Source organism: Mixophyes fleayi, chromosome 3 (assembly GCF_038048845.1).
Source record: "Mixophyes fleayi isolate aMixFle1 chromosome 3, aMixFle1.hap1, whole genome shotgun sequence".
NCBI classification, from domain to species: Eukaryota; Metazoa; Chordata; class Amphibia; order Anura; family Limnodynastidae; genus Mixophyes; species Mixophyes fleayi.
In genome coordinates, this window is record NC_134404.1 from 67402840 (window position 1) to 67423164 (window position 20325).

At 42.4% G+C, this 20325-nt stretch overlaps 1 protein-coding gene across 1 annotated transcript; it reads right to left on the reverse strand.

Moving 5' to 3' along the window:
* Positions 1–4607: 4607 nt before the first annotated feature.
* On the reverse strand, positions 4608–20107 carry TM4SF20 (transmembrane 4 L six family member 20). Its single transcript, XM_075200530.1, has 4 exons — positions 19796–20107; positions 9539–9604; positions 8107–8258; positions 4608–5719 (listed from the first exon to the last, which is right to left on the reverse strand). The coding sequence occupies exons 1-4, from the start codon at positions 19976–19978 to the stop codon at positions 5410–5412; spliced, it is 711 nt and encodes a 236-aa protein (XP_075056631.1). The 5' UTR covers positions 19979–20107; the 3' UTR covers positions 4608–5409.
* Positions 20108–20325: the final 218 nt, after the last annotated feature.

Below are 20325 nucleotides of genomic sequence, written 5' to 3' on the forward strand. Positions count from 1 at the left end.
TTGTTCCGGTGGTGTCTCACCTCCGAGAATGCTCCGCTGCCAATACTCTGCAAAAGGTTGTTTGATGTGTTTAGCTGGGTACCAGGAGAGGACACTATGCTGCTACTATTCAGTCGATGTTTATGACATGTTGTTGATAACATGACCATAAATCCCACCCCACAAGCTCGCTGCCTAGGTGTAATCCTTGACTCACACCTATCCTTTGTTCCCCACATTGACTCTATATCTAAATCCTGCTACATACATCTAAAGAACATTTCCAGAATTCGCACATATCTCACGCAAAACACTGCAAAAACCTTAATTCATGCACTCCTCATCTCCCGCATTGACTATTGCAATTCCCTCCTTACTGGTCTTCCCAAAAACAGACTCAAACCTCTACAATCTATTTTGCACGCTGCGGCAAGACTGATTTTCCTTGCAAATCGTTCTTCCTCTGTTGAATCACTCTGTATGTCTCTACACTGGCTGCCTGTTTTGTACCGAATCCAATATAAAATACTTTTACTAACCTACAAGGCCATCAACAAAGCTGCACCAACATACATCTCCTCTCTTGTCTCAAAATATCTCCCAACTCGGCAACTCCGTTCTACACAAGATCTGCGTCTCTCATCCACCCTCATTACATCCTCCCATTCCCGGTTACAGCACTTTTTTCGGGCTGCACCCACTCTATGGAATTCTCTCCCTCGCACAGTAAGACTCTCCTCTGGTCTACAAACTTTCAAGCGTTCTCTGAAAACCTACCTCTTCAGACAAGCTTATAATATTCCTCAACCACCCTCTTAACCTTGCTACCTTTAGCCTGTTACACAGTTTTACGCGGGACGGCTGCCCCCTGACCAACATTGTTGTGTGACGGGTTCATTTAGCTTATGAGTCACTTTTACCTTTGCAGTCTGGCTGGGCCAAAATGCAAAATGTAGACTTAACCTCATGTGTCAATCTCCCATTGTCTCATAGATTGTAAGCTTGCGAGCAGGGCCTTCTCACCTCTTTGTCTGTTTTTCCCAGTTTGTTTATTAGTTTATTATGTTTGTCCCCAATTGTAAAGCGCTACGGAACATGTTGGCGCTATATAAATAAATGATGATGATGATGATGATGATGACGACAGCACAGAACTGGAGGTAAATGGGTGTAGTGTGTACATTTGAATCAACATGCAGATCGGGGCTTTTTTTTGTCGTTAGTTAAATTGGTAAAGATATCGTATCGTTAGTATTTTGTTGTAGTGTGTACCTAGCTTTAGCATTAGATGTGCGTTCAACTTCCACCATCAGTGCATCAGGTTTTAGCCTGTGATTAATTGACCAAACAGCCAGATATCAGCATTGCCTGATGGATGAAAACAAAGACGCAATTTCACCCACCCAGAGCAGTGGCGCACGCAGGGGGGGTTACTGAGTCTCTAGAAACCCCCCCCCCTGCGCTAACTAAGTGGCCACTGTCCTATACAGCAGCCGCGGTGCTGTCAAAGAAGCATCCGCGGCGGTGCTGTATTGTATACAGCACCGCCGCAGACGCTTCTTAGACAGCGCCGCGGCTGCTGTAAAGGACAGCGCTGGCGAAACGGAGCTGCGGACGCATGCGCAGCAGCTATCTCTCGTGGGTTTTTTTTTTTTCGCTCGGCGGGGAGAACCCCCCCCCGACAATCCTCAGTGCGCCCCTGCAGAGAGAACAAGCATATTATAATTAACTTGTTTTGGCTGTATAACATTGTAGTAATTTATGTATGTTTGTTAACTGATCCCATTGTTTGACTAGTATAAAAACTGCCCTCTGTAGATAAGTAATATAGATTTCATTCATGAAATCTCCAGCTAACACGCTAGCAGCACTGAGTAACTCAATTTTAAAGTAATGTTTTATTAATAAATGTATGTATTTTCATTTTAAGCAACTAGATCAGACAATCAATTTGTTTCCACTTTATAAACGGCTGCACATCCCAAATAATATCACACCAGTCCCGTGCTTTGGTTCAAGTAGCCACAGCTAGCTTTATTTAGCAGCTCCAAAAATAAACAAAAACATAAACAAAATTTCTAGCCAGTCTGGCTCTACCGAATACAATAAAGAGAATTCCCTCTCTATGGTGGAGGGACCTAATGTCCTTCCCACACAAAATAACAGAACTCACAGGTGTGGCAAAGAGGCTTATTTGTCACACCTATCCTATAGGAAAATAGGTAAAAACCCAGCTAGCCTGCAGGAGAAGGCTGCAGCCAAGGTTAAATTTTCCCTGGCCTGCTCTTTCAGCACATACACACACAGGTGTACCACATGGGTGTAATTAATTTGTTGCGTGCTGTGGTTGATTTTGTAGTGCGGAGGTGGATCATAAAAACACAGTTTGTATTTGTGAGCGGGGCCACCGATGCCAGTTAGTGGCCGGCTAGTAGTGAGAAAACTACTGTTTAGCCAGATGTAGGGTTGCTCGATAATTTGCGATGAAAATTGCTGTTTATGCTATCCTGACACTTCCCAAATAAACAGCAAGATTGATTCAGCAGTACAATGCTTGCCATACTTTATCACACAGGCAATAAAGGCAGTATCTTTCAGCAGGCCTCTGACCTGTTCCCAGGTAGTGAGAGACTGAAGGAAATGCCTCACAGCTTTTTAACAGCACTTTACAGGTGCAACTTCTGATTAGCAAGCAACTGGGTAGCAGATTGGAAGACCCAAAATGGCTTTATAAATGGATCCCTTCCTTCTCTTCAATCATAAGCCCAGGAACCCTTATATCGGCTTACCAAAGCCAGACAGCTGTTTGAAAACTTGCATTCCAAACAAACACACTCTCCCTGGCGTTTTAAACCACAGATGATAGAAACTTAGGTATATGTATCTCATATTTACCACTACTTCTCCTATGTATCTCCTATTTACAGCTAATATATATATATATATATATATATATATATATATATATATATATATATATACACACAAGTTAACCCGTGCATGATACTCATGCATTCTAATCAAATCAAGCTACTTAAGGTCTTAAAAAGGTTCTTGTCATGCATTAGGACCTAGCCCAGGCCTCCTCAGGGGAAGAGCGTTAGTTCCCGACGCAAGCGGCCTTTTTAATGTGTGTTCATGAGGTAAAATTACCTCACGAAAATGAGTTTGACCCCTCAACTCGTAAATTTAGCCTTTACTACCCCTCCCACGGGGGGAAGGGGGGATGATGGAAGTTAACTGACTTGACTATTCTATTTTTTTTGTCAAATAATGTCAGTATACCAAATTTCAGGTCAATTGGATGAGCCCTTTCTGAGAAAATAGTTTTTTACACACACACACACACACACACACACACACTAACGCACGCCTCTACACATGTGTGTTCATGAGGTAAAATTACCTCACGAAAATGAGTTTGAGCCCTACCAAATTTCAGCCCTTTTTGAATTTTTTTTTCCCACACACACTAAGAATTTAGTAGGTCAGTGTATAACTCTGCCCAGCAAGTGGCGCTGCAACTTGGGTTTTTATTTCCACACACACAGACAGACAGACGCCACTAAGCATTTATATATTAGATATATATATATATATATATATATATATATATATAAATAAGAAATAGGCAAAATAACTATACATACTGGTGGATAAAACACGATTTAAGAAATTTACACATAACACATAAGGAAACTAAATGAGACTTTATTGAGAATATATATTTCTAAATGTGTTTACACTTGGCTACAGGAATAAATAGATGACATATAGAACTGTAAAGAACGTTTACTATTAATTCACTATGAAAACATCTCTGTATTTCCATGTGCTTACACTGTACAATATAAATAATTGTAGATGAAGATGATGATTGTATACCAATAAAGTTTGATATTTTAATAAGCAAAAATGCACCTCATATAAAGTAATCGCTCCTACCTCTTTGAGCATTGTACAGGATCTCCTGTAATGTGTACAGGCTGTAGTCAACCAGTCAGTATGACAGAGCGCTACTTGCAATTTCTACCTAATTTCCAGGGCCAGTCCCAAGATTTTTCCATAGAATTTTGTAACTATTGCCCAATTGTACAGCACAACTTCTCTTAGTCACTGAATCAAATGCAGTTATTACCATTTCTTATTGTTTGAATGTTATAAATTAAAATGCTAAAAATTAGAAGAGAACTCATGATGGGGATTGTGGGGCACAAGTCTTACCTACTGTTCTAAAATTTTGACTCCTGGAAGAGCGGACATTTCCTGGATCTGGGCTGGAGGCTGGCAATGCAGCAAATCGTGGCACTGAACAGCAGGGGTGGGTCCATGATGCCATCATGTCACCACACACCTTCTCTGCCTGCTACCTGACTCTCCTCCACAATCTCCCAGAGGGAGATATCAAAATGTAAGCAAGTATGATATGAACATTTATGTACGGTACTGCCTCTGACATACTTAGATCCACCTTGTTGGAAATTGAAACGGTTTTCAAACTTAAATAATATCTTTCAGTAAAGCTTTCATTCACCAAGGTACCGCACAGCAGAATAAAACAGGAGCTTCAGTATGAACTCATCATACAACATAAGGTTGATATAACATTATACTAAAATATGTCTGTCTGTAAAGTTGCTGTGGTGTGTTACGATTGGTTAAGTATAGTAGTGTTAGATGATTGGTTAAGCATTGTGGTATAATATGATTGCTAATCTTACAAGCCTTAAGCAAATATCTAGAAGTTGCTTGTCTGTTTGCTAACCTTGCAGGATGCTATGATGTAATAGCTTTGTTAATCATTCAGTTGCATAGATTATTGTCCTATTTAATTAACTTTTGCAATAAAAAACTCCAAAATGTCTCCTTCTATAAATTTAATGCAAAACACTCAAAACTCTTTAGGGGAGGAGTTTCCAAGACTGAACTCCTGCCCTAGATCTCTATAGTGAATACCTCTGTGGAGGCCATGCCCTGTATATCACTATACAGCACAGCACTGTCCTATTAACCTGGTTTACTCATACTGGCCCCTATAGGACGGACAGGCTACACTTGCTGCAGGTCTCACTATCTTCTCACTGTCAGTCAAGTAGAGATGCAGCAAGAGGGACAGGTGGTCACAAATGTAGCTGGACCTAATTACACATGGAGAGACAAATGACAAGCAGTAGACTTTGCAATCTCATGGTTCTGTCACCAATGTTATCTGGAAGTGAGTAACTTGCAAGAACAGAATACAAAGTGCTTTGGAATTGGATAGCACATTGGATCTCAAAGTCACAATGTTAAATTATATGTCCATACTTTAGAAGATACATTTACTGTACTGTATTTACAGGGAACATAATATATTTGAACAGTTTTACATTTTAGAACATATATGGAAAAATGTAATCTTATTTATTTCATTTAGTAGATGATATTATCTTAATAATCATCATCTTCCCTTTTGGTGGTTCCACAGATGCAGCCGAAGAGTCCAGCTACTATCTGACTAATGGAGACTATAGCCTCTAAAAGCCCAATGATAGCTAAACCCACAAACACTGTGATGTGGATGATCTTCTGTGTGTTTTCATTAATCTGCAGGTCCAGTTCGAAATCCAGTATCCTCTCCTGTATGAACCACCGGCCTGTCACATTGCCGCTACTTGAAGTGGGTGTGACGTCACTTGAGGTGGGTATGCAGGTATCATTTAGAAACCATCCTAGCTCAAAATTCAGGTTCTGGATGTTCCTGGGGAAAATGAGAACAATAGGTAATGTTAGATTTAAAGAGATAAGTGTTACTGTTCATGTACATCTTCAGCTGTCATCCAAATGTTCTCCACAATTTGTTCATACATGCTATTAATGTGTGTGCATATTAACCTAACCAGATGTCTTTCTCTCTGTTCTTTGTTTTTCTTGTCCTCAACCATATTTCCAAGCTAGACACTAAAGCGGCGGTTCCCAAACTGTGCGCCGCGGCTCCCAGGGGTGCCGCGGCGCTGTCACTGGGGTGCCGCGGGCCAAGCATTGAAAAAAAGAAAGAACAAAGAAACTTACCAATCTGTCGGGCGCCGGGACCCAGCAGACTCCTCTCTCCTGCAGCTGTTACTGAATATGGACGTCAGTAACAAGCTGCTGCGGGAGAGAAGAGTCTGCTGGGTCCCGGCGCCCGACAGATTGGTAAGTTTCTGTGTTCTTTCTTTTTATTCTATGGCTGGCGCGCGGCAGAGGAGTGAGAGTGAGCGTGACAGCGGGGCACAGCAGGACAGCGGGGCACAACAGGACAGCGGGGCACAACAGGACAGCGGGGCAGACAGCGGGGCACAACAGGACAGCGGGGCAGACAGCGGGGCACAACAGGACAGCGGGGCACAACAGGACAGCGGGGCAGACAGCGGGGCACAACAGGACAGCGGGGCACAACAGGACAGCGGGGCACAACAGGACAGCGGGGCAGACAGCGGGGCAGACAGCGGGGCACAACAGGACAGCGGGGCACAACAGGACAGCGTGGCAGACAGCGGGGCACAACAGGACAGAGGAGGGTGACAGCGGGGCACAACAGGACAGCGGGGCAGACAGCGGGGCACAACAGGACAGAGGAGGGTGACAGCGGGGCACAACAGGACAGAGGAGGGTGACAGCGGGGCACAACAGGACAGAGGAGGGTGACAGCGGGACACAACAGGACAGAGGAGGGTGACAGCGGGGCACAACAGGACAGAGGAGTGTAACAGGGAACAGAGGAGTGTAACAGGGGCAGAGGAGGGTGACAGCGGGGCACAACAGGGCAGAGGAGTGTAACAGCGGGCAGAGGAGTATAACAGCGGGCAGAGGAGTGCGACAGCTGGGCAGAGGAGTGCGACAGCTGGGCAGAGGAGTGCGACAGCGAGGCAGAGGAGAGGCTCAGCGAGGCAGAGGAGGGGCACAGCGTGAGAGGGGCAGTGGAGGGGGACACAGTGTGAGAGGGACAGTGGAGGGGGACACAGCGTGAGAGGGACAGTGGAGGGGGACACAGTGTGAGAGGGGCAGTGGAGGGGGACACAGCGTGAGAGGGGCAGTGGAGGGGGACACAGCGTAGGAGGGGACAGCGTGAGAGAGGGCAGAGGAGGAGGACAGCGTGAGAGAGGGCAGAGGAGGAGGACAGCGTGGGAGAGGGCAGAGGAGGAGGACAGCGTGAGAGAGGGCAGAGGAGGGGGACAGCGTGACAGAGGGCAGAGGAGGTTGACAGAGGGCAGAGGAGGGGAACAGCGTGAGAGAGGGCAGAGGAGGGGGGACATCGTGAGTGAGGGCAGAGGAGGGTGGACATCGTGAGAGAGGGCAGAGGAGGGGGGACATCGTGAGAAAGGGCAGAGGAGGGGGGCATCGTGAGAGAGGGCAGAGGAGGGGGACAGCGTGACAGAGGGCAGAGGGCGCAGTGTGAGAGAGGGCAGTGTGTCTGGATGCAGAGGGGGCAGTGTGTCTGGATGCAGAGGGGACAGTGTGTCTGGATGCAGAGGGGGCAGAGTACCTGAGGGCAGAATGTCTGGATGCAGAGGGGGCATTTTTGCATACAACTAAATAAATATTTCTGTCCTGACCTAAATACTTATTACAATTTTTTGACCCAACTACTTCTAAAACAGGACTGCTCAATAATTATTTTGGAGGGGTGCCTTGAAAAAATTTGGAGACTCTAAGGGTGCCGCGAACTGCAAAAGTTTGGGAACCACTGCACTAAAGTGATACCAATAATTTAAAGTACCACACAGTATATGTGCAAATCAAAATGCTTTTAGTGAACAGTAAATACTTAACAGTAGTAGCGGACAGGCACTTCATAAACTTGTTGGTACCTGCTGTTAATTTGTTTATCTAAATGAATGAATGAATTTGTGGCGTCAACTATGAATGCACAACTTCAGGTTTTGAGGCTCAGTTATCATGAAGAACTGTAATAAGCGCAGACCAATATCAGAACAAGCACTTTGTACTCAGACATAGGTCATCTTAGAAATGGTGCAAAATATATATATCTGTTCTCCTCATTTACATTTTTTAGAATGTTATAAATTATATTTGAGATTATAGATGGCACAAAGCCAACAGGTCAGTGACTGCTGACTGTCACAGAGGGATGGATAGTACATTTACCTGAGATCATTCAGTGTATAATCGCATTGTTCCAAGCTTTTACTGCCCTTTTCACAGATCAGAGGACCTTTACTAATAGCGTAGATGGCTATCACCGTGCAATAAGCTCCTCCTACAATAGCAACAAGACTCAGCAGAGAGGAGGACAGCATCTGAGGGACAGAGACCAATCTTAGTGCTTGCATACAGATATTTCTACATTTTGTTTTTACATAAAAGAAGCATAATAAGCAGTAAATAATACAAATCAGAAATAATACACACCTACCCAACCGTCCTGAGTTAAGCACGACAGTCCCAATTTGAGGACTCTGTCCCACCGTCCAGTTTGTTGCTGTGCATGGGTGAGTAACGGTGAGTAATGCACCAGTATGTATAGCAATGTAGGTGTGTGGTGGGGAGGAGAGAATGAGGCAGCCTAGTGCATCAATGCGCTAGGCACGCTCCCAGGGTGTGTCCCCATTGTTATGTGGCCACGCTCTCTAGCCTGGTGCCACCTACCCACATGTTGGGAGGTATGAGAATAGAGAAATAAAATAGTAACTTAAGTGAGTGAAGAAGGGAATTGCTACTGCCATGCCTAGAAGCGTTCTCTTTGTAGCATAGTGACTACTTCATCATATCTTAGGATAGTGCTCTTATCTGAGCCCGGTTTCCCAGGTAGAGAGGTTCACTGTAAATGCTCCTGAGCTCCATACACAAGGACATACTGGTAGTTTAATTGGTTTCTGACGAAATTAACCCAAGTGTATGTCTGTGTGTAGTAGGGAATATAGACGATAAGCTCCACTGGGGCAGAGAATTATGTGAATGATTAAATATTCTCTGTAAAGCGCTGTGTAATACGTGGGCACTATAATATGTTTATAAATAATAATGCTCACCTTACTGCAAAATCTGAGGATATTCCAAGACACCTCAGAAGTGTGTGGCCTTGTGCTTTTATATGTACACAGAATACCTCTGTGAATGCTAATATCCCTATATTTCACATTATGATGTACATCATACTTGCCAACTTTGGCAAGATTGAATGCGGGAGATCGGGGGGAGGTGGACGTGTGCCGGTGGGGCTCAATGAATCGCATCACTTAGCCCCGACATAATCATTTCTGGCCTATTACGGAAGAGGACGGGGCCACGTTGATGCAGTAATCACTCTCCCATACATTGCGGAGCAGTAGGCAACTATGATGTACATTATCCCATATATTATATGCTTAGTTCTTTTGACAACTTTAAACTTTAATAGCTGTCTTTAAATGTGCTTATCTGCTCTGTGAAAATTTCAGTCCTTTTAGGTCTGAGACCAGAACCACTATATACAATACATTTTTGCTTATTCCCTGTACAATTTATCACTACTTTTACTCTAACAGCTTAGTTTGCATTTCATACATTGGATGAAGGTGCGGGTTGTCAGTGTACTTACCCCTGCTCTGGAATTGCAGCTGCCTTTCTTTCTTGCTGCTAAACTCATTGACACAGCTGGTAAAACCTATGGGAAACAAAAGTTTGAGAGTACACTCATCACAGACATATAACTAAGTACATTTTGCATCCAGGACTAATAGTTCTGTAACTGTACCTGTCCACATACAATTTTCCGGTTTAAAAGTAAACAACAAAAGATGCTGATGTGTATAATTTTTTATCATGCCAAACCTTATTTTAGATTAGTATCAGCACCATACATTATAGTATAATATGCTCTCACTAGCACCTCTTAGGAATAATTTAGGACATCTGGCCAGTTTTGTATAATATATACTGAACTAAAAATAATAGCCCTTTATGGAATACCGGATTCACAGGTCAGCCAATAGTAAATTCTGTTCTGGAGAAAAGCAGGACAAAATTCTTATACTTGAACCAAGAGGTGCAACATGTGAGCACCCCATAACAAATTGTGGGAGGGGTGCTTAAAGATATGTGCTCGTCTGAAGTTGCTCTGGGGCTGGTCTCTCACTTTTGTATGAGCAGAGCTGGGGGTTAAGGAACCGATTGACTAGTATCACCAGCCCGCCCTCACCCCCAGGTCCTATAGCAGCTGCATTAGCTGTTTTTTGGGGGTAGATACGTCATTGCATACACATTTACACCAGTGAAAAAACAGCACCATTGTGGAGCTAATGGTTCCCTATGATAAGCTGTGATCCTCCTATATGTTTACGCATTGTCAAAAACTCAGAGTTTGTTTAAATAATGTCTACCTTATGTTTTGTTACATTTATTCGTGTTTATCAAAATAAAAAGTAAAAAGAAATCCAACTCATTACACTACATTTTCAGTGAATTGTATTGAAATGTGAGGAGAGTTTCCTTGTGGCTGCTCATCTTTCCTCTAATACATATTGCCCATTGTGAATGAATGCAAAATAGCCTTAAGAGTGAATGAAGTAGAAACAGAGGGCCTTACAGTGAAGATGAGCCATAGATAGACGTGACAGATAGAGGGCGCTGTGCTTGACAACCCTTATTTGTTTTTATTACTGTGGCAGGCCCGATAAATATTTCAGGGTTATTAACCAGGAAACTACTCCTCAAGTAAAACTTCCAGTAACTGCCTGAGAGTCTGATATAACACATTAACAAATGCTTTATAAGCTGGAAATACAGGGATTGGTTTTGGTAATCAATGTGCTTTTTAATGAGTTAATTTATGACATTTTTATAGCACATTGGCAATTCACTTTTTTTCAGCCACATAAATCTTAATCTGTTTAGTGTAGTAAGGTCATAATTACGTATGTTTTATGTGGTAAACAGAGATAACGAAAGATTCAGCACAGAAACTAATAATGCTTAACTAAACTTGAAAATCCCCGTTTGGACTATGTACTAAAAAAAAGATACAGCTGCCAAATATGTATATTTATAATAGAGAGAGCATTGGGCATATTCTGCAACATTTCTGAGAGTGTCCCATCATTGACATAGATTAAAGAACGACTTGCACTAAAGCATATCTTTGTACACTTTTGCTTATGTCTCACCCAAAAAAATAGACAGAGATAAGTATCTTTCTATGACATTTTCTTTGCTCTGATTAATTATGCAGCACAGTAAATATAGCACAGTACAGTACAGAACAGCACAGTATAACACTGTATGCACCATCCAGCACAGTAAGCACAGTACAGTACCAGCAGAGTACAATATAGTACAGCACAGTAAGTACAGTACCAGCAGAGTACAATATAGTACAGCACAGTAAGCACAGTACAGTACCAGCAGAGTACAATATAGTTCAGCACAGTAAGCACAGTACAGTACCAGCAGAGTACAATATAGTACAGCACAGTAAGCACAGTACAGTACCAGCAGAGTACAATATAGTACAGCACAGAAAATATAGCACAGTACAGTACAGCACAGTATAGCACTGTATGCACCGTACAGCACAGTAAGCACAGTACAGTACCACACAACACAGTAAAGTACACTACAGCACAGAATGTACAGTACCACGCAGTCAGTGCGGCACAGTATGCGCAGTACAGTACATTAGAGTATAGCACAGCACAGAGCAGTAACTCACAGTACAGTATAGCACAGTGCAATACAGTACAGTAAAGAATCGCAGAGTACAATACTGTACAGGAGAGTAAATACAGCACAGTGCAGTAGAACTAAACTTGACGACTTTTAATTTTTTTACCTCCGGGAGATCCCGGAGAAGGGGACATGGCTGAAAGACAGAAGGGGACGGGCTTGGCCGAAAGCATGATTTGCCCCTGCGAATCGCATCATTGAGGTTCCCATCCTGCCCACTTCCCTAAGAAGGGAGAATTGCATACTGTCCCGGGAGTTTGGGAAACCTTCAGGAAATTTGGGAGCCTCCCAGACATTCTGGGAGAGAAGACAAGTATGAGTAGAACACAGCACAGTACAGCATAGTAAGTACAGCCAGTGTCGGACTGGGGCATGAAGGGCCCACCGGGGGAATGTAGTGATAGGGGCCCACTACATTGGGGTGTGGCCAACTGTAAGAGTGGGTGTTGCCAGTCAAGGGGGTGTGGTCAGCCCATGGAGGGAAACTTACAACGTAAAGAACAAGGACACCTGGTAAATATATATATATATATATATATATATATATATATATATATATAAAAGAAAAATGGAGGAGGAGGCGCACAATAGTGTAGTATATTGGTATAATATTGGGATCAAACAAGAACCCACAATAGGACCGGACACACCATATATATATTCATAATAGGGTGCCATTTAGATGGGGTCTGCAGTATGTGTATTGATTCCATTCCCCCATTTCCCTCAGGGGTTCTCTGCTCCTTTCTGGTGAAAAAAAAAATGACAGGCTGGCTGGCTTGGGAGGGCACTCACTTACCTGTGTGGAAAGCTCCAGCATCCTGCTCCTCTGGGCGGCCGTGATACCAGGAAGACGGCACACTCCTCCTCCCCTTTACTCAATGCATATCATCAGAAGATTCAATTCAAATTAAGGGCAAAGCAAATAACTACCGGTACTTTTTAAAACTAATTTGTTGTGCTGCAGTATAAACTTTTTAGCTTCCAGTTGGATTTGCCACCAGTTTTTCATGTGTGCAGCCGCCATGGACAAATTAATTGAATAGTTATTGCGTTTGCTTAACCTCTCTAATGCCAGAGCAGCAATAGAACTAAGGACAGCTAATAATTTGTAGTACAATTAGGGGTGTGCACCGGGCACTTTTAGGGTTTTGGGTTTTGGGTTTTGGGTTCTGATTAGCTTGAGGTTTTGGGTTCTGATTTGTTTTGCCAAAACACCTGACGAAAGGTTTTGGTTCTGATTTAGGGTTTTGGGTTCTGATTTATTTTTAAAAAAGCATAAAAAGCGCTAAAATCCATTTTTTGTTTTTTTTTACACTCCTATGCTATTATTAACCTCAATAACATTCAATAACAATCATTTCCACTAATTTCCAGTCTATTCTGAACACCTCACACCTCACAATATTCTTTTTAGTCCAAAACGTTGCACCGAGGTAGCTTTCTGGACTGCCTAGTGGAGTGGGCAGCATATACAGGGTGTAGTTCGAGCGCGTCAATACCTCTTGTTTTTGACGATGACAGGTCATTTTCATTAACTTTGGATTTGCCCCCAACACTGAATGTAGTTTAATATCTGATACGCATCTATCTGGACTGCGTAGTGGAGTGGCCAGTGGCGGATCCAGGGGGGGGCGATCGGGGCGATCGCCCCCCCCCCCCCCCCCCCCCTAGCAGACACTTGCTGCCGACGGCTGCACAGTATGTGCAGGTCCGTCCAGCCGTGACAGGCAGGGACAGTGTGCTGCCCGGCTGCTCTGACTGTATTTAAAACACAATCAGAGCAGCCGGGCAGCACACTGTCCCTGCCTGTCACGGCTGGACGGACCTGCACATAGTGTGCAGCCGTCAGCAGCCTAAGATGTTAGAAAGGGGCGGGGCCTAAATCCCCCCCCCCCCCTCCCTATCTCGCCCCGGGTACAGCATTTTTCTAGATCCGCCCCTGGGAGTGGCCCCGGTACCCAATTTGGTACCGGGGCCACAATATATCACCCTCAACAGGTCTGAATTCCACTGCACAGCTGCCTGCTCCTACATCCTCTGCAGCATATACAGGGTGTAGTTCGAGCGTGTCAATACTTATTGTTTTTGACGATGACAGGTCATTTTCATTAATTTTGGATTTGGCCCCAACACTGAATGTAGTTGATACGCATCTATCTGGACTGCGTAGTGGAGTGGCCCCGGTACCCAATTTGGTACCGGGGCCACAATATATCACCCTCAACAGTTCTGAATTCCACTGCACAGATAAAAACAAAGAACATAGTATTAAAAATGGCAGTTCCCCTTTTTTGGAACTACAGAAACAAAGAACGTAGTAATAGAAATGGCAGTTCCCCTTTTTTGGAACTACAGAAACAAAGAACGTAGTAATAGAAATGGCAGTTCCCCTTTTTTGGAACTACAGAAACAATGAATGTAGTAATAGAACTGGCAGTTCCTATTTTTTGGAACTACAGAAACAAAGAACGTAGTAATAGAAATGGCAGTTCCTCTTTTTTGGAACTATAAAAACAAAGAACATAGTAATAGAAATGGCAGTTCCCCTTTTTTGGAACTACAGAAACAAAGAACGTAGTAATAGAACTGGCAGTTCCCCTTTTTTGGAACTACAGAAACAATGAATGTAGTAATAGAACTGGCAGTTCCTATTTTTTGGGAACTACACAAACAATGACCGTATTAATAGAACTGGCAGTTCCTATTTTTTGGAACTACACAAACAATGACTATAGTAATAGAACTGGCAGTTCCTATTTTTTGGAACTACACAAACAATAACCATAGTAATAGAACTGGCAGTTCCTATTTTTTGGAACTACACAAACAATGACCATAGTAATAGAACTGGCAGTTCCTATTTTTTGGGAACTACACAAACGATGACCGTAGTAATAGAACTGGCAGTTCCTATTTTTTGGAACTACACAAACAATGACCGTAGTAATAGAACTGGCAGTTCCTATTTTTTGGAACTACAGAAAGAATGAACGTAGTAATAGAACTGGCAGTTCCTATTTTTTGGAACTACACAAACAATGACTATAGTAATAGAACTGGCAGTTCCTATTTTTTGGAACTACACAAACAATGACCATAGTAATAGAACTGGCAGTTCCTATTTTTTGGGAACTACACAAACGATGACCGTAGTAATAGAACTGGCAGTTCCTATTTTTTGGAACTACAGAAAGAATGAACGTAGTAATAGAACTGGCAGTTCCTATTTTTTGGAACTACACAAACAATGACCGTAATAATAGAACTGGCAGTTCCTATTTTTTGGGAACTACACAAACAATGACCGTAGTAATAGAACTGGCAGTTCCTATTTTTTGGAACTACACAAACAATGACTGTAGTAATAGAACTGGCAGTTCCTATTTTTTGGAACTACACAAACAATGACCATAGTAATAGAACTGGCAGTTCCTATTTTTTGGAACTACAGAAATAATGAACAGTATATAAAAAAATAAATAGTAAATAGCAGTACCTATTATTTTTTGGTACAGCAGCAACAGTGAACGTAGTTTGACTTTTAAATAGCAGTACCTAGTATTTTTTAACTAATTTTTTTATCTTTTTTTTCAATTATTTTTTTATAATTTTTTTAAAAAAAATTTAATTTTTTTTTACAACTTTTGAATAATTTATAAATAGCTATGCCCTTAGCAGAACAGAGCACAGGACACAGGCAGCACCACTGGACTCAGCAAGTCAGAGCACAGGACACAGCACCACTGGATACAGCAGGACAGAGCACAGGATACAGCACCACTGCACTCAGCAGGACAGAGCACTGTAAAAAATAACCACTGGACTGATCAGCAGGACAGAGCACAGGACCAAGTAACCACTGGATATTAAGCAGGACAGAGTGACAGGACACAGGACACAGGACGGAGCACCACTAAACCTATAACCTCCCTCTTCAATGATCTGAGCCCGACCGAAGATGCCGGGCGCGAGCAGGGAATTTATGCAATCCGAGTCTCGCGAGATCCGACGCGAGACTCGGACGTCAGAGCCTCAGTTTCATTTTTTTTGGCGCCGGAAATACCCGAACAGTGCTCGGATCCCGTCGGATTCGCACTGTTCAGGTGGGTTCGGATTAGAGAAATCCGAGCCCACTCATCCTTAAGTACAATATAAGTGAACAGATTTGTTGTCAGGTCATTACCTTGATAACTTGCAGCCTCAAATAAGGCTGGAAAATAAATGTATTCCTTTATGCATTTCCCTTTTGCTGTACTGTACAGACCTCTTGTGTGTAGATCAGGGCCTAACTTTTCTCATCTCTTACTGAAATGTGAGAAAAAACTAATGCATTTACAACACCATTTATACCATTGTAAGGCCGATTCAATCGCCAACTTTTACTACGGCTAGCAAAAATTGGGGAGATGGAGGTGTAGAGTTAGTAATTGGGGGGATAGAGGGGAGAGGATAATGGGAAACAAACCCAGGACATAATAAGGTCATAAAGGGGGTGAAGAGATGAATCTGGTAGCAGTGTAGTGGATGGGGAGTGATCAGCCAATAGGGAAATGATGCTGCACTGCCCTTATTGGCTGCCATTCTCAGCCTTATCTCTTTAGCAATAGGAAGCTTTCCCATACAAAGATAGGCAAGGGTGCCAGCTCCGTCATAGCAATGCTGTATGCAAGTCCAGGTTTACACCTCTAATGTCAGAGTGAATGCTCTTTAAATAAGAAATAAAGGTCACACGCAACATGGTAAAATCTGCCAAATATCTAGTTGTTTGGTGATTGGGTAGAATATTTGAATCTGATTCAAACACATTATTCTTGATGGCTGATGCACAATTTACATTCTTTCAGATTGATTCTGATCCGATTAGAGCAGATTTTGATAGGAAAGTAATGTAGCCTGAATGGTTAATGTTGCCTTCATTTGATTAAAGGTAACAAAATTGGGTAAATTCCCTCCCTTTACAATCTGTAATAAAGTGAAATGCAGATAATGAGGGTGTTGAAAAGCAGGGTGTTTACAGGTCAAAAGGAATACTGAAACAATGGAAAATATATCAAGTATGAAGCTTTTATTTAATTTTTTTATTCTTTGTGCTTCATAACTTGGTTTCAAGTAGAGTGAGTGATTAGCACTTACTTGTTGATGTGCTGCAATTATGTTCCTATGCATCAGACATCTGACCTCCGGTAAGCTCAGCCCCAACAGTGGAGGGGGCGGGGCTTAATCGCGCCCGGGCCTACCGGTGTATAGTCCGGCTGGCCAGCAGGCCAGTCCGAGGCTGAGTACAGCACAGTGAGCCCAGTACAGTACCACACAGCACTGTAACGTACACTGCAGCACAGTAAGTACAGTACTGCACAGCACAGTAGAGCACAGTCAGTACAGCCAGTGGCGGATCCAGGGGGGAAGGCGATCGAGGGAATCGCCCCACTAGCAGGGGCTTGCTGCTGGCGGCTGCACACTATGTGCAGGTCCGTTCGGCAGAGACAGGCAGGGAGAGTGAGCTGCCCGGCTGCTCTGATTGTGTTTTAAAAACAATTGGAGCAGCCTTAGCTGTCAAAAAGGGGACTAAATCACCCCCCCGCCCTAAGTCGCCCCCGGTAACATTATTTTCTAGATCCCCCTGCGAGTACAGCATAGTACAGCACAGTGCAGTACAGTATAGCACAGTACAGTACAGCACAGTAAGCACAGGGCAATACAGTTCCATATAGCATAGTACAGTAAAGTATAGCACAACACAATATAGCACAGCAGAGTACAGTACAGCACAATAAGCACAGGGCAATACAGTGTAGTAAAGAACAGCACAGTGCAGTACAGTTCCGTATAGCACAGTAGAGTACACTACAGGGCAATACAGTACAGTAAAGAACAGTAAAGTACAGTATAGCACAGCAGAGTACAATACAGCACAGTACAGTATAGCACAGCAGAGTACAATACAGCACAGTACAGTATAGCACAGTAAGCACAGGGTAATACAGTACAGTACAGTATAGGACCGCACAGTACAATACAGCACAGTACAGTATAGCACAGCAGAGTACAATACAGCACAGTAAGCACAGGGTAATACAGTACACTAAAGAACAGTACAGTACAGTATAGCACGGCAGAGTACAATACAGCACAGTACAGTATAGCACGGCAGAGTACAATACAGCACAGTACAGTATAGCACAGCAGAGTACAATACAGCACAGTACAGTATAGCACAGCAGAGTAAAATACAGCACAGTACAGTATAGCACAGTAAGCACAGGGTAATACAGTACAGTACAGTATAGGACCGCACAGTACAATACAGCACAGTACAGTATAGCACAGCAGAGTACAATACAGCACAGTAAGCACAGGGTAATACAGTACACTAAAGAACAGTACAGTACAGTATAGCACCGCAGAGTACAATACAGCACAGTACAGTATAGCACGGCAGAGTACAATACAGCACAGTACAGTATAGCACAGCAGAGTACAATACAGCACAGTACAGTATAGCACAGCAGAGTACAATACAGCACAGTAAGCACAGGGTAATACAGTACAGTAAAGAACAGTACAGTATAGGACAGCACAGTACAATACAGCACAGTACAGTATAGCACGCAGAGTACAATACAGTAAGCACAGGGTAATACAGTAGATTGACCATATGAGCTGATAAATCACAGAGACATTCAACACATACATCTATAAGGGCAGCACTGATTGAATTAATATTGTATTTATTATTATATTGTAATGCTGCATATGTACATGATAAATCATCTGACCTGGTCAGCATAATATACAACCTACATTTAATTATTTCGCAGCTCCCAGTCAGCAAAAGGTGAAATTATAAAATGGATATATTCCCATGTATTTGGAATTATATTTTGTGTGGTTTCATACTTAGTTCCAGTTTAAGAAAGAAAGCATTTTGTTGTGACCGATGTTTCAGCTGTGGAGAGCATCATGTGATTGGAAAAACTAACAGCAAAAGGTGAGCTCTGATTCCTATAGAATACAGAGTGGTTGTTTACAGTAAAGACAACCTACCTGTGGCATATTGTATGTGGGGGTTGGTGTAGGTGCACCACCAACCAAAATATCTCTACTACTATTATTTGCCTAAAACCTTGCCTCAAAAATAGATGAAAGAGCCCCCTTCTATGTGAGACATACTACAGTATGATTGGATAGGTCAGAGCATTATAATCCAATAATATCTGTGAGCAGTAATACCACACACTCTGCCAAATTTTATATATTTAATAAAATTTACAATATTTCAATTTAATCAAATTGCAATGAACCAATACACAGTGGAAACTGGTTGCATTTAAGGTGGCCACACACAGGCTGACCCTGCCTCTCAGCACAAGTGCTGAGCGACAGCAACAGGATCAATGTTTAATTTAGCCACACACTTGAGTGGCCAAATTGGACAATACCCAAGAGTTCACCCGGATGATTTTTGGCTTTATGGGCGCCTAGTATAGATGTGCTTGAAAGTACAGGTGATGGACATGCATTGCAACTGAATTATCCAATAATGATCCCATCAATTATTACTGGATTTTATCAGACATCATACTCATTTTGGACTGTACAAACGGTGAGCAAATTACCCTATATAGCAATAGTTGTGGCCAGATTAACCCAATTATCTACAGGTGGGTAGATGACCTCAGACACATGCCCATGGAGATCATTCAATCAGAAGATTTTCTAAAAGCAGTTTGAACAGATGTGTTACAATCTCATTTTTACTGTATAGGATGGGGCCGCACACGTACACATGTACAACGGTTGCTCAGTTTGAAACCAAAATCCTGTGTATGGGCACCTTATAGGATCTTACAAAGTCAAACATAATATAGATATTTGACTACTTTGCATGTATATTGTGGACCAAAATCCTTCTTCGCTTTTCAAACTATTTATACATATATATAATGCCCTTCCTGTCTCTTACATTGTAGATGTTCTTATCCACACTGCCCTAAATTTTTGCAGTTTTGTCTTTTTTTTAAAAAACAAAAATGTGCCCAGTGTTTCAATGTAACAGCCTTTGTCAACAAATCACTTCCATTTCCTCTTACTTTGACTATAAGTGGTTTCAATCCTTTTAATTAATACTCACAAGTAACCCTCCACCGATCAATCCTGGAAGCCACCACTCATAACATGAGATTGGGTTATAGAAGAGTCTCCCATCTTCTACGTAATCAGCAACGAGTGGAGTCAAGTTCAATGCGATGGCCAACAGGGCCAGCAACATGAGTGAGAATCCATTGCAGGTCGTCCAATTCTCGGTGCACGTCATGTTTGGAGAGTGATGTCTGCTGAAGACTAACTATCATCATGTGCAGTGCGAGACCTTCTTAAAAGACAAAGTTAACGTTTAACAGACATTGGAAGGTGCAGTATTAAATGTATTTATAAGGTAATTATGGGTCTAGAGTTCACATACAAGAGGAAGTGAATATCACATAATTATGTGGCTCTCTAAATAACCTAAGATTAAGTCATCCATTCCTGTAAATAATCTTACTATGGATGGCATTATTCTAAATACGTAGATATTATCGACTATTGTGGTATGAGATGATATGTTATAAAATAAAGAAATACAATAGCTTCAGTGCTATAAAAAAAATTCCATCAGCCCTA

What these genes read in the sequence shown, in the direction of transcription:
- TM4SF20 (XM_075200530.1), bottom strand. Translation starts at nt 19,978, where the DNA reads ATGACGTGCACCGAGAATTGGACGACCTGCAATGGATTCTCACTCATG. An exon ending in GCTGCAATTCCAGAGCAGGG is followed by an intron (nt 8,259 to 9,538) that starts GTAAGTACACTG and finishes TCTGTCCCTCAG; the next exon opens with ATGCTGTCCTCCTCTCTGCT. An exon ending in TATACACTGAATGATCTCAG is followed by an intron (nt 5,720 to 8,106) that starts GTAAATGTACTA and finishes CATTTTCCCCAG; the next exon opens with GAACATCCAGAACCTGAATT.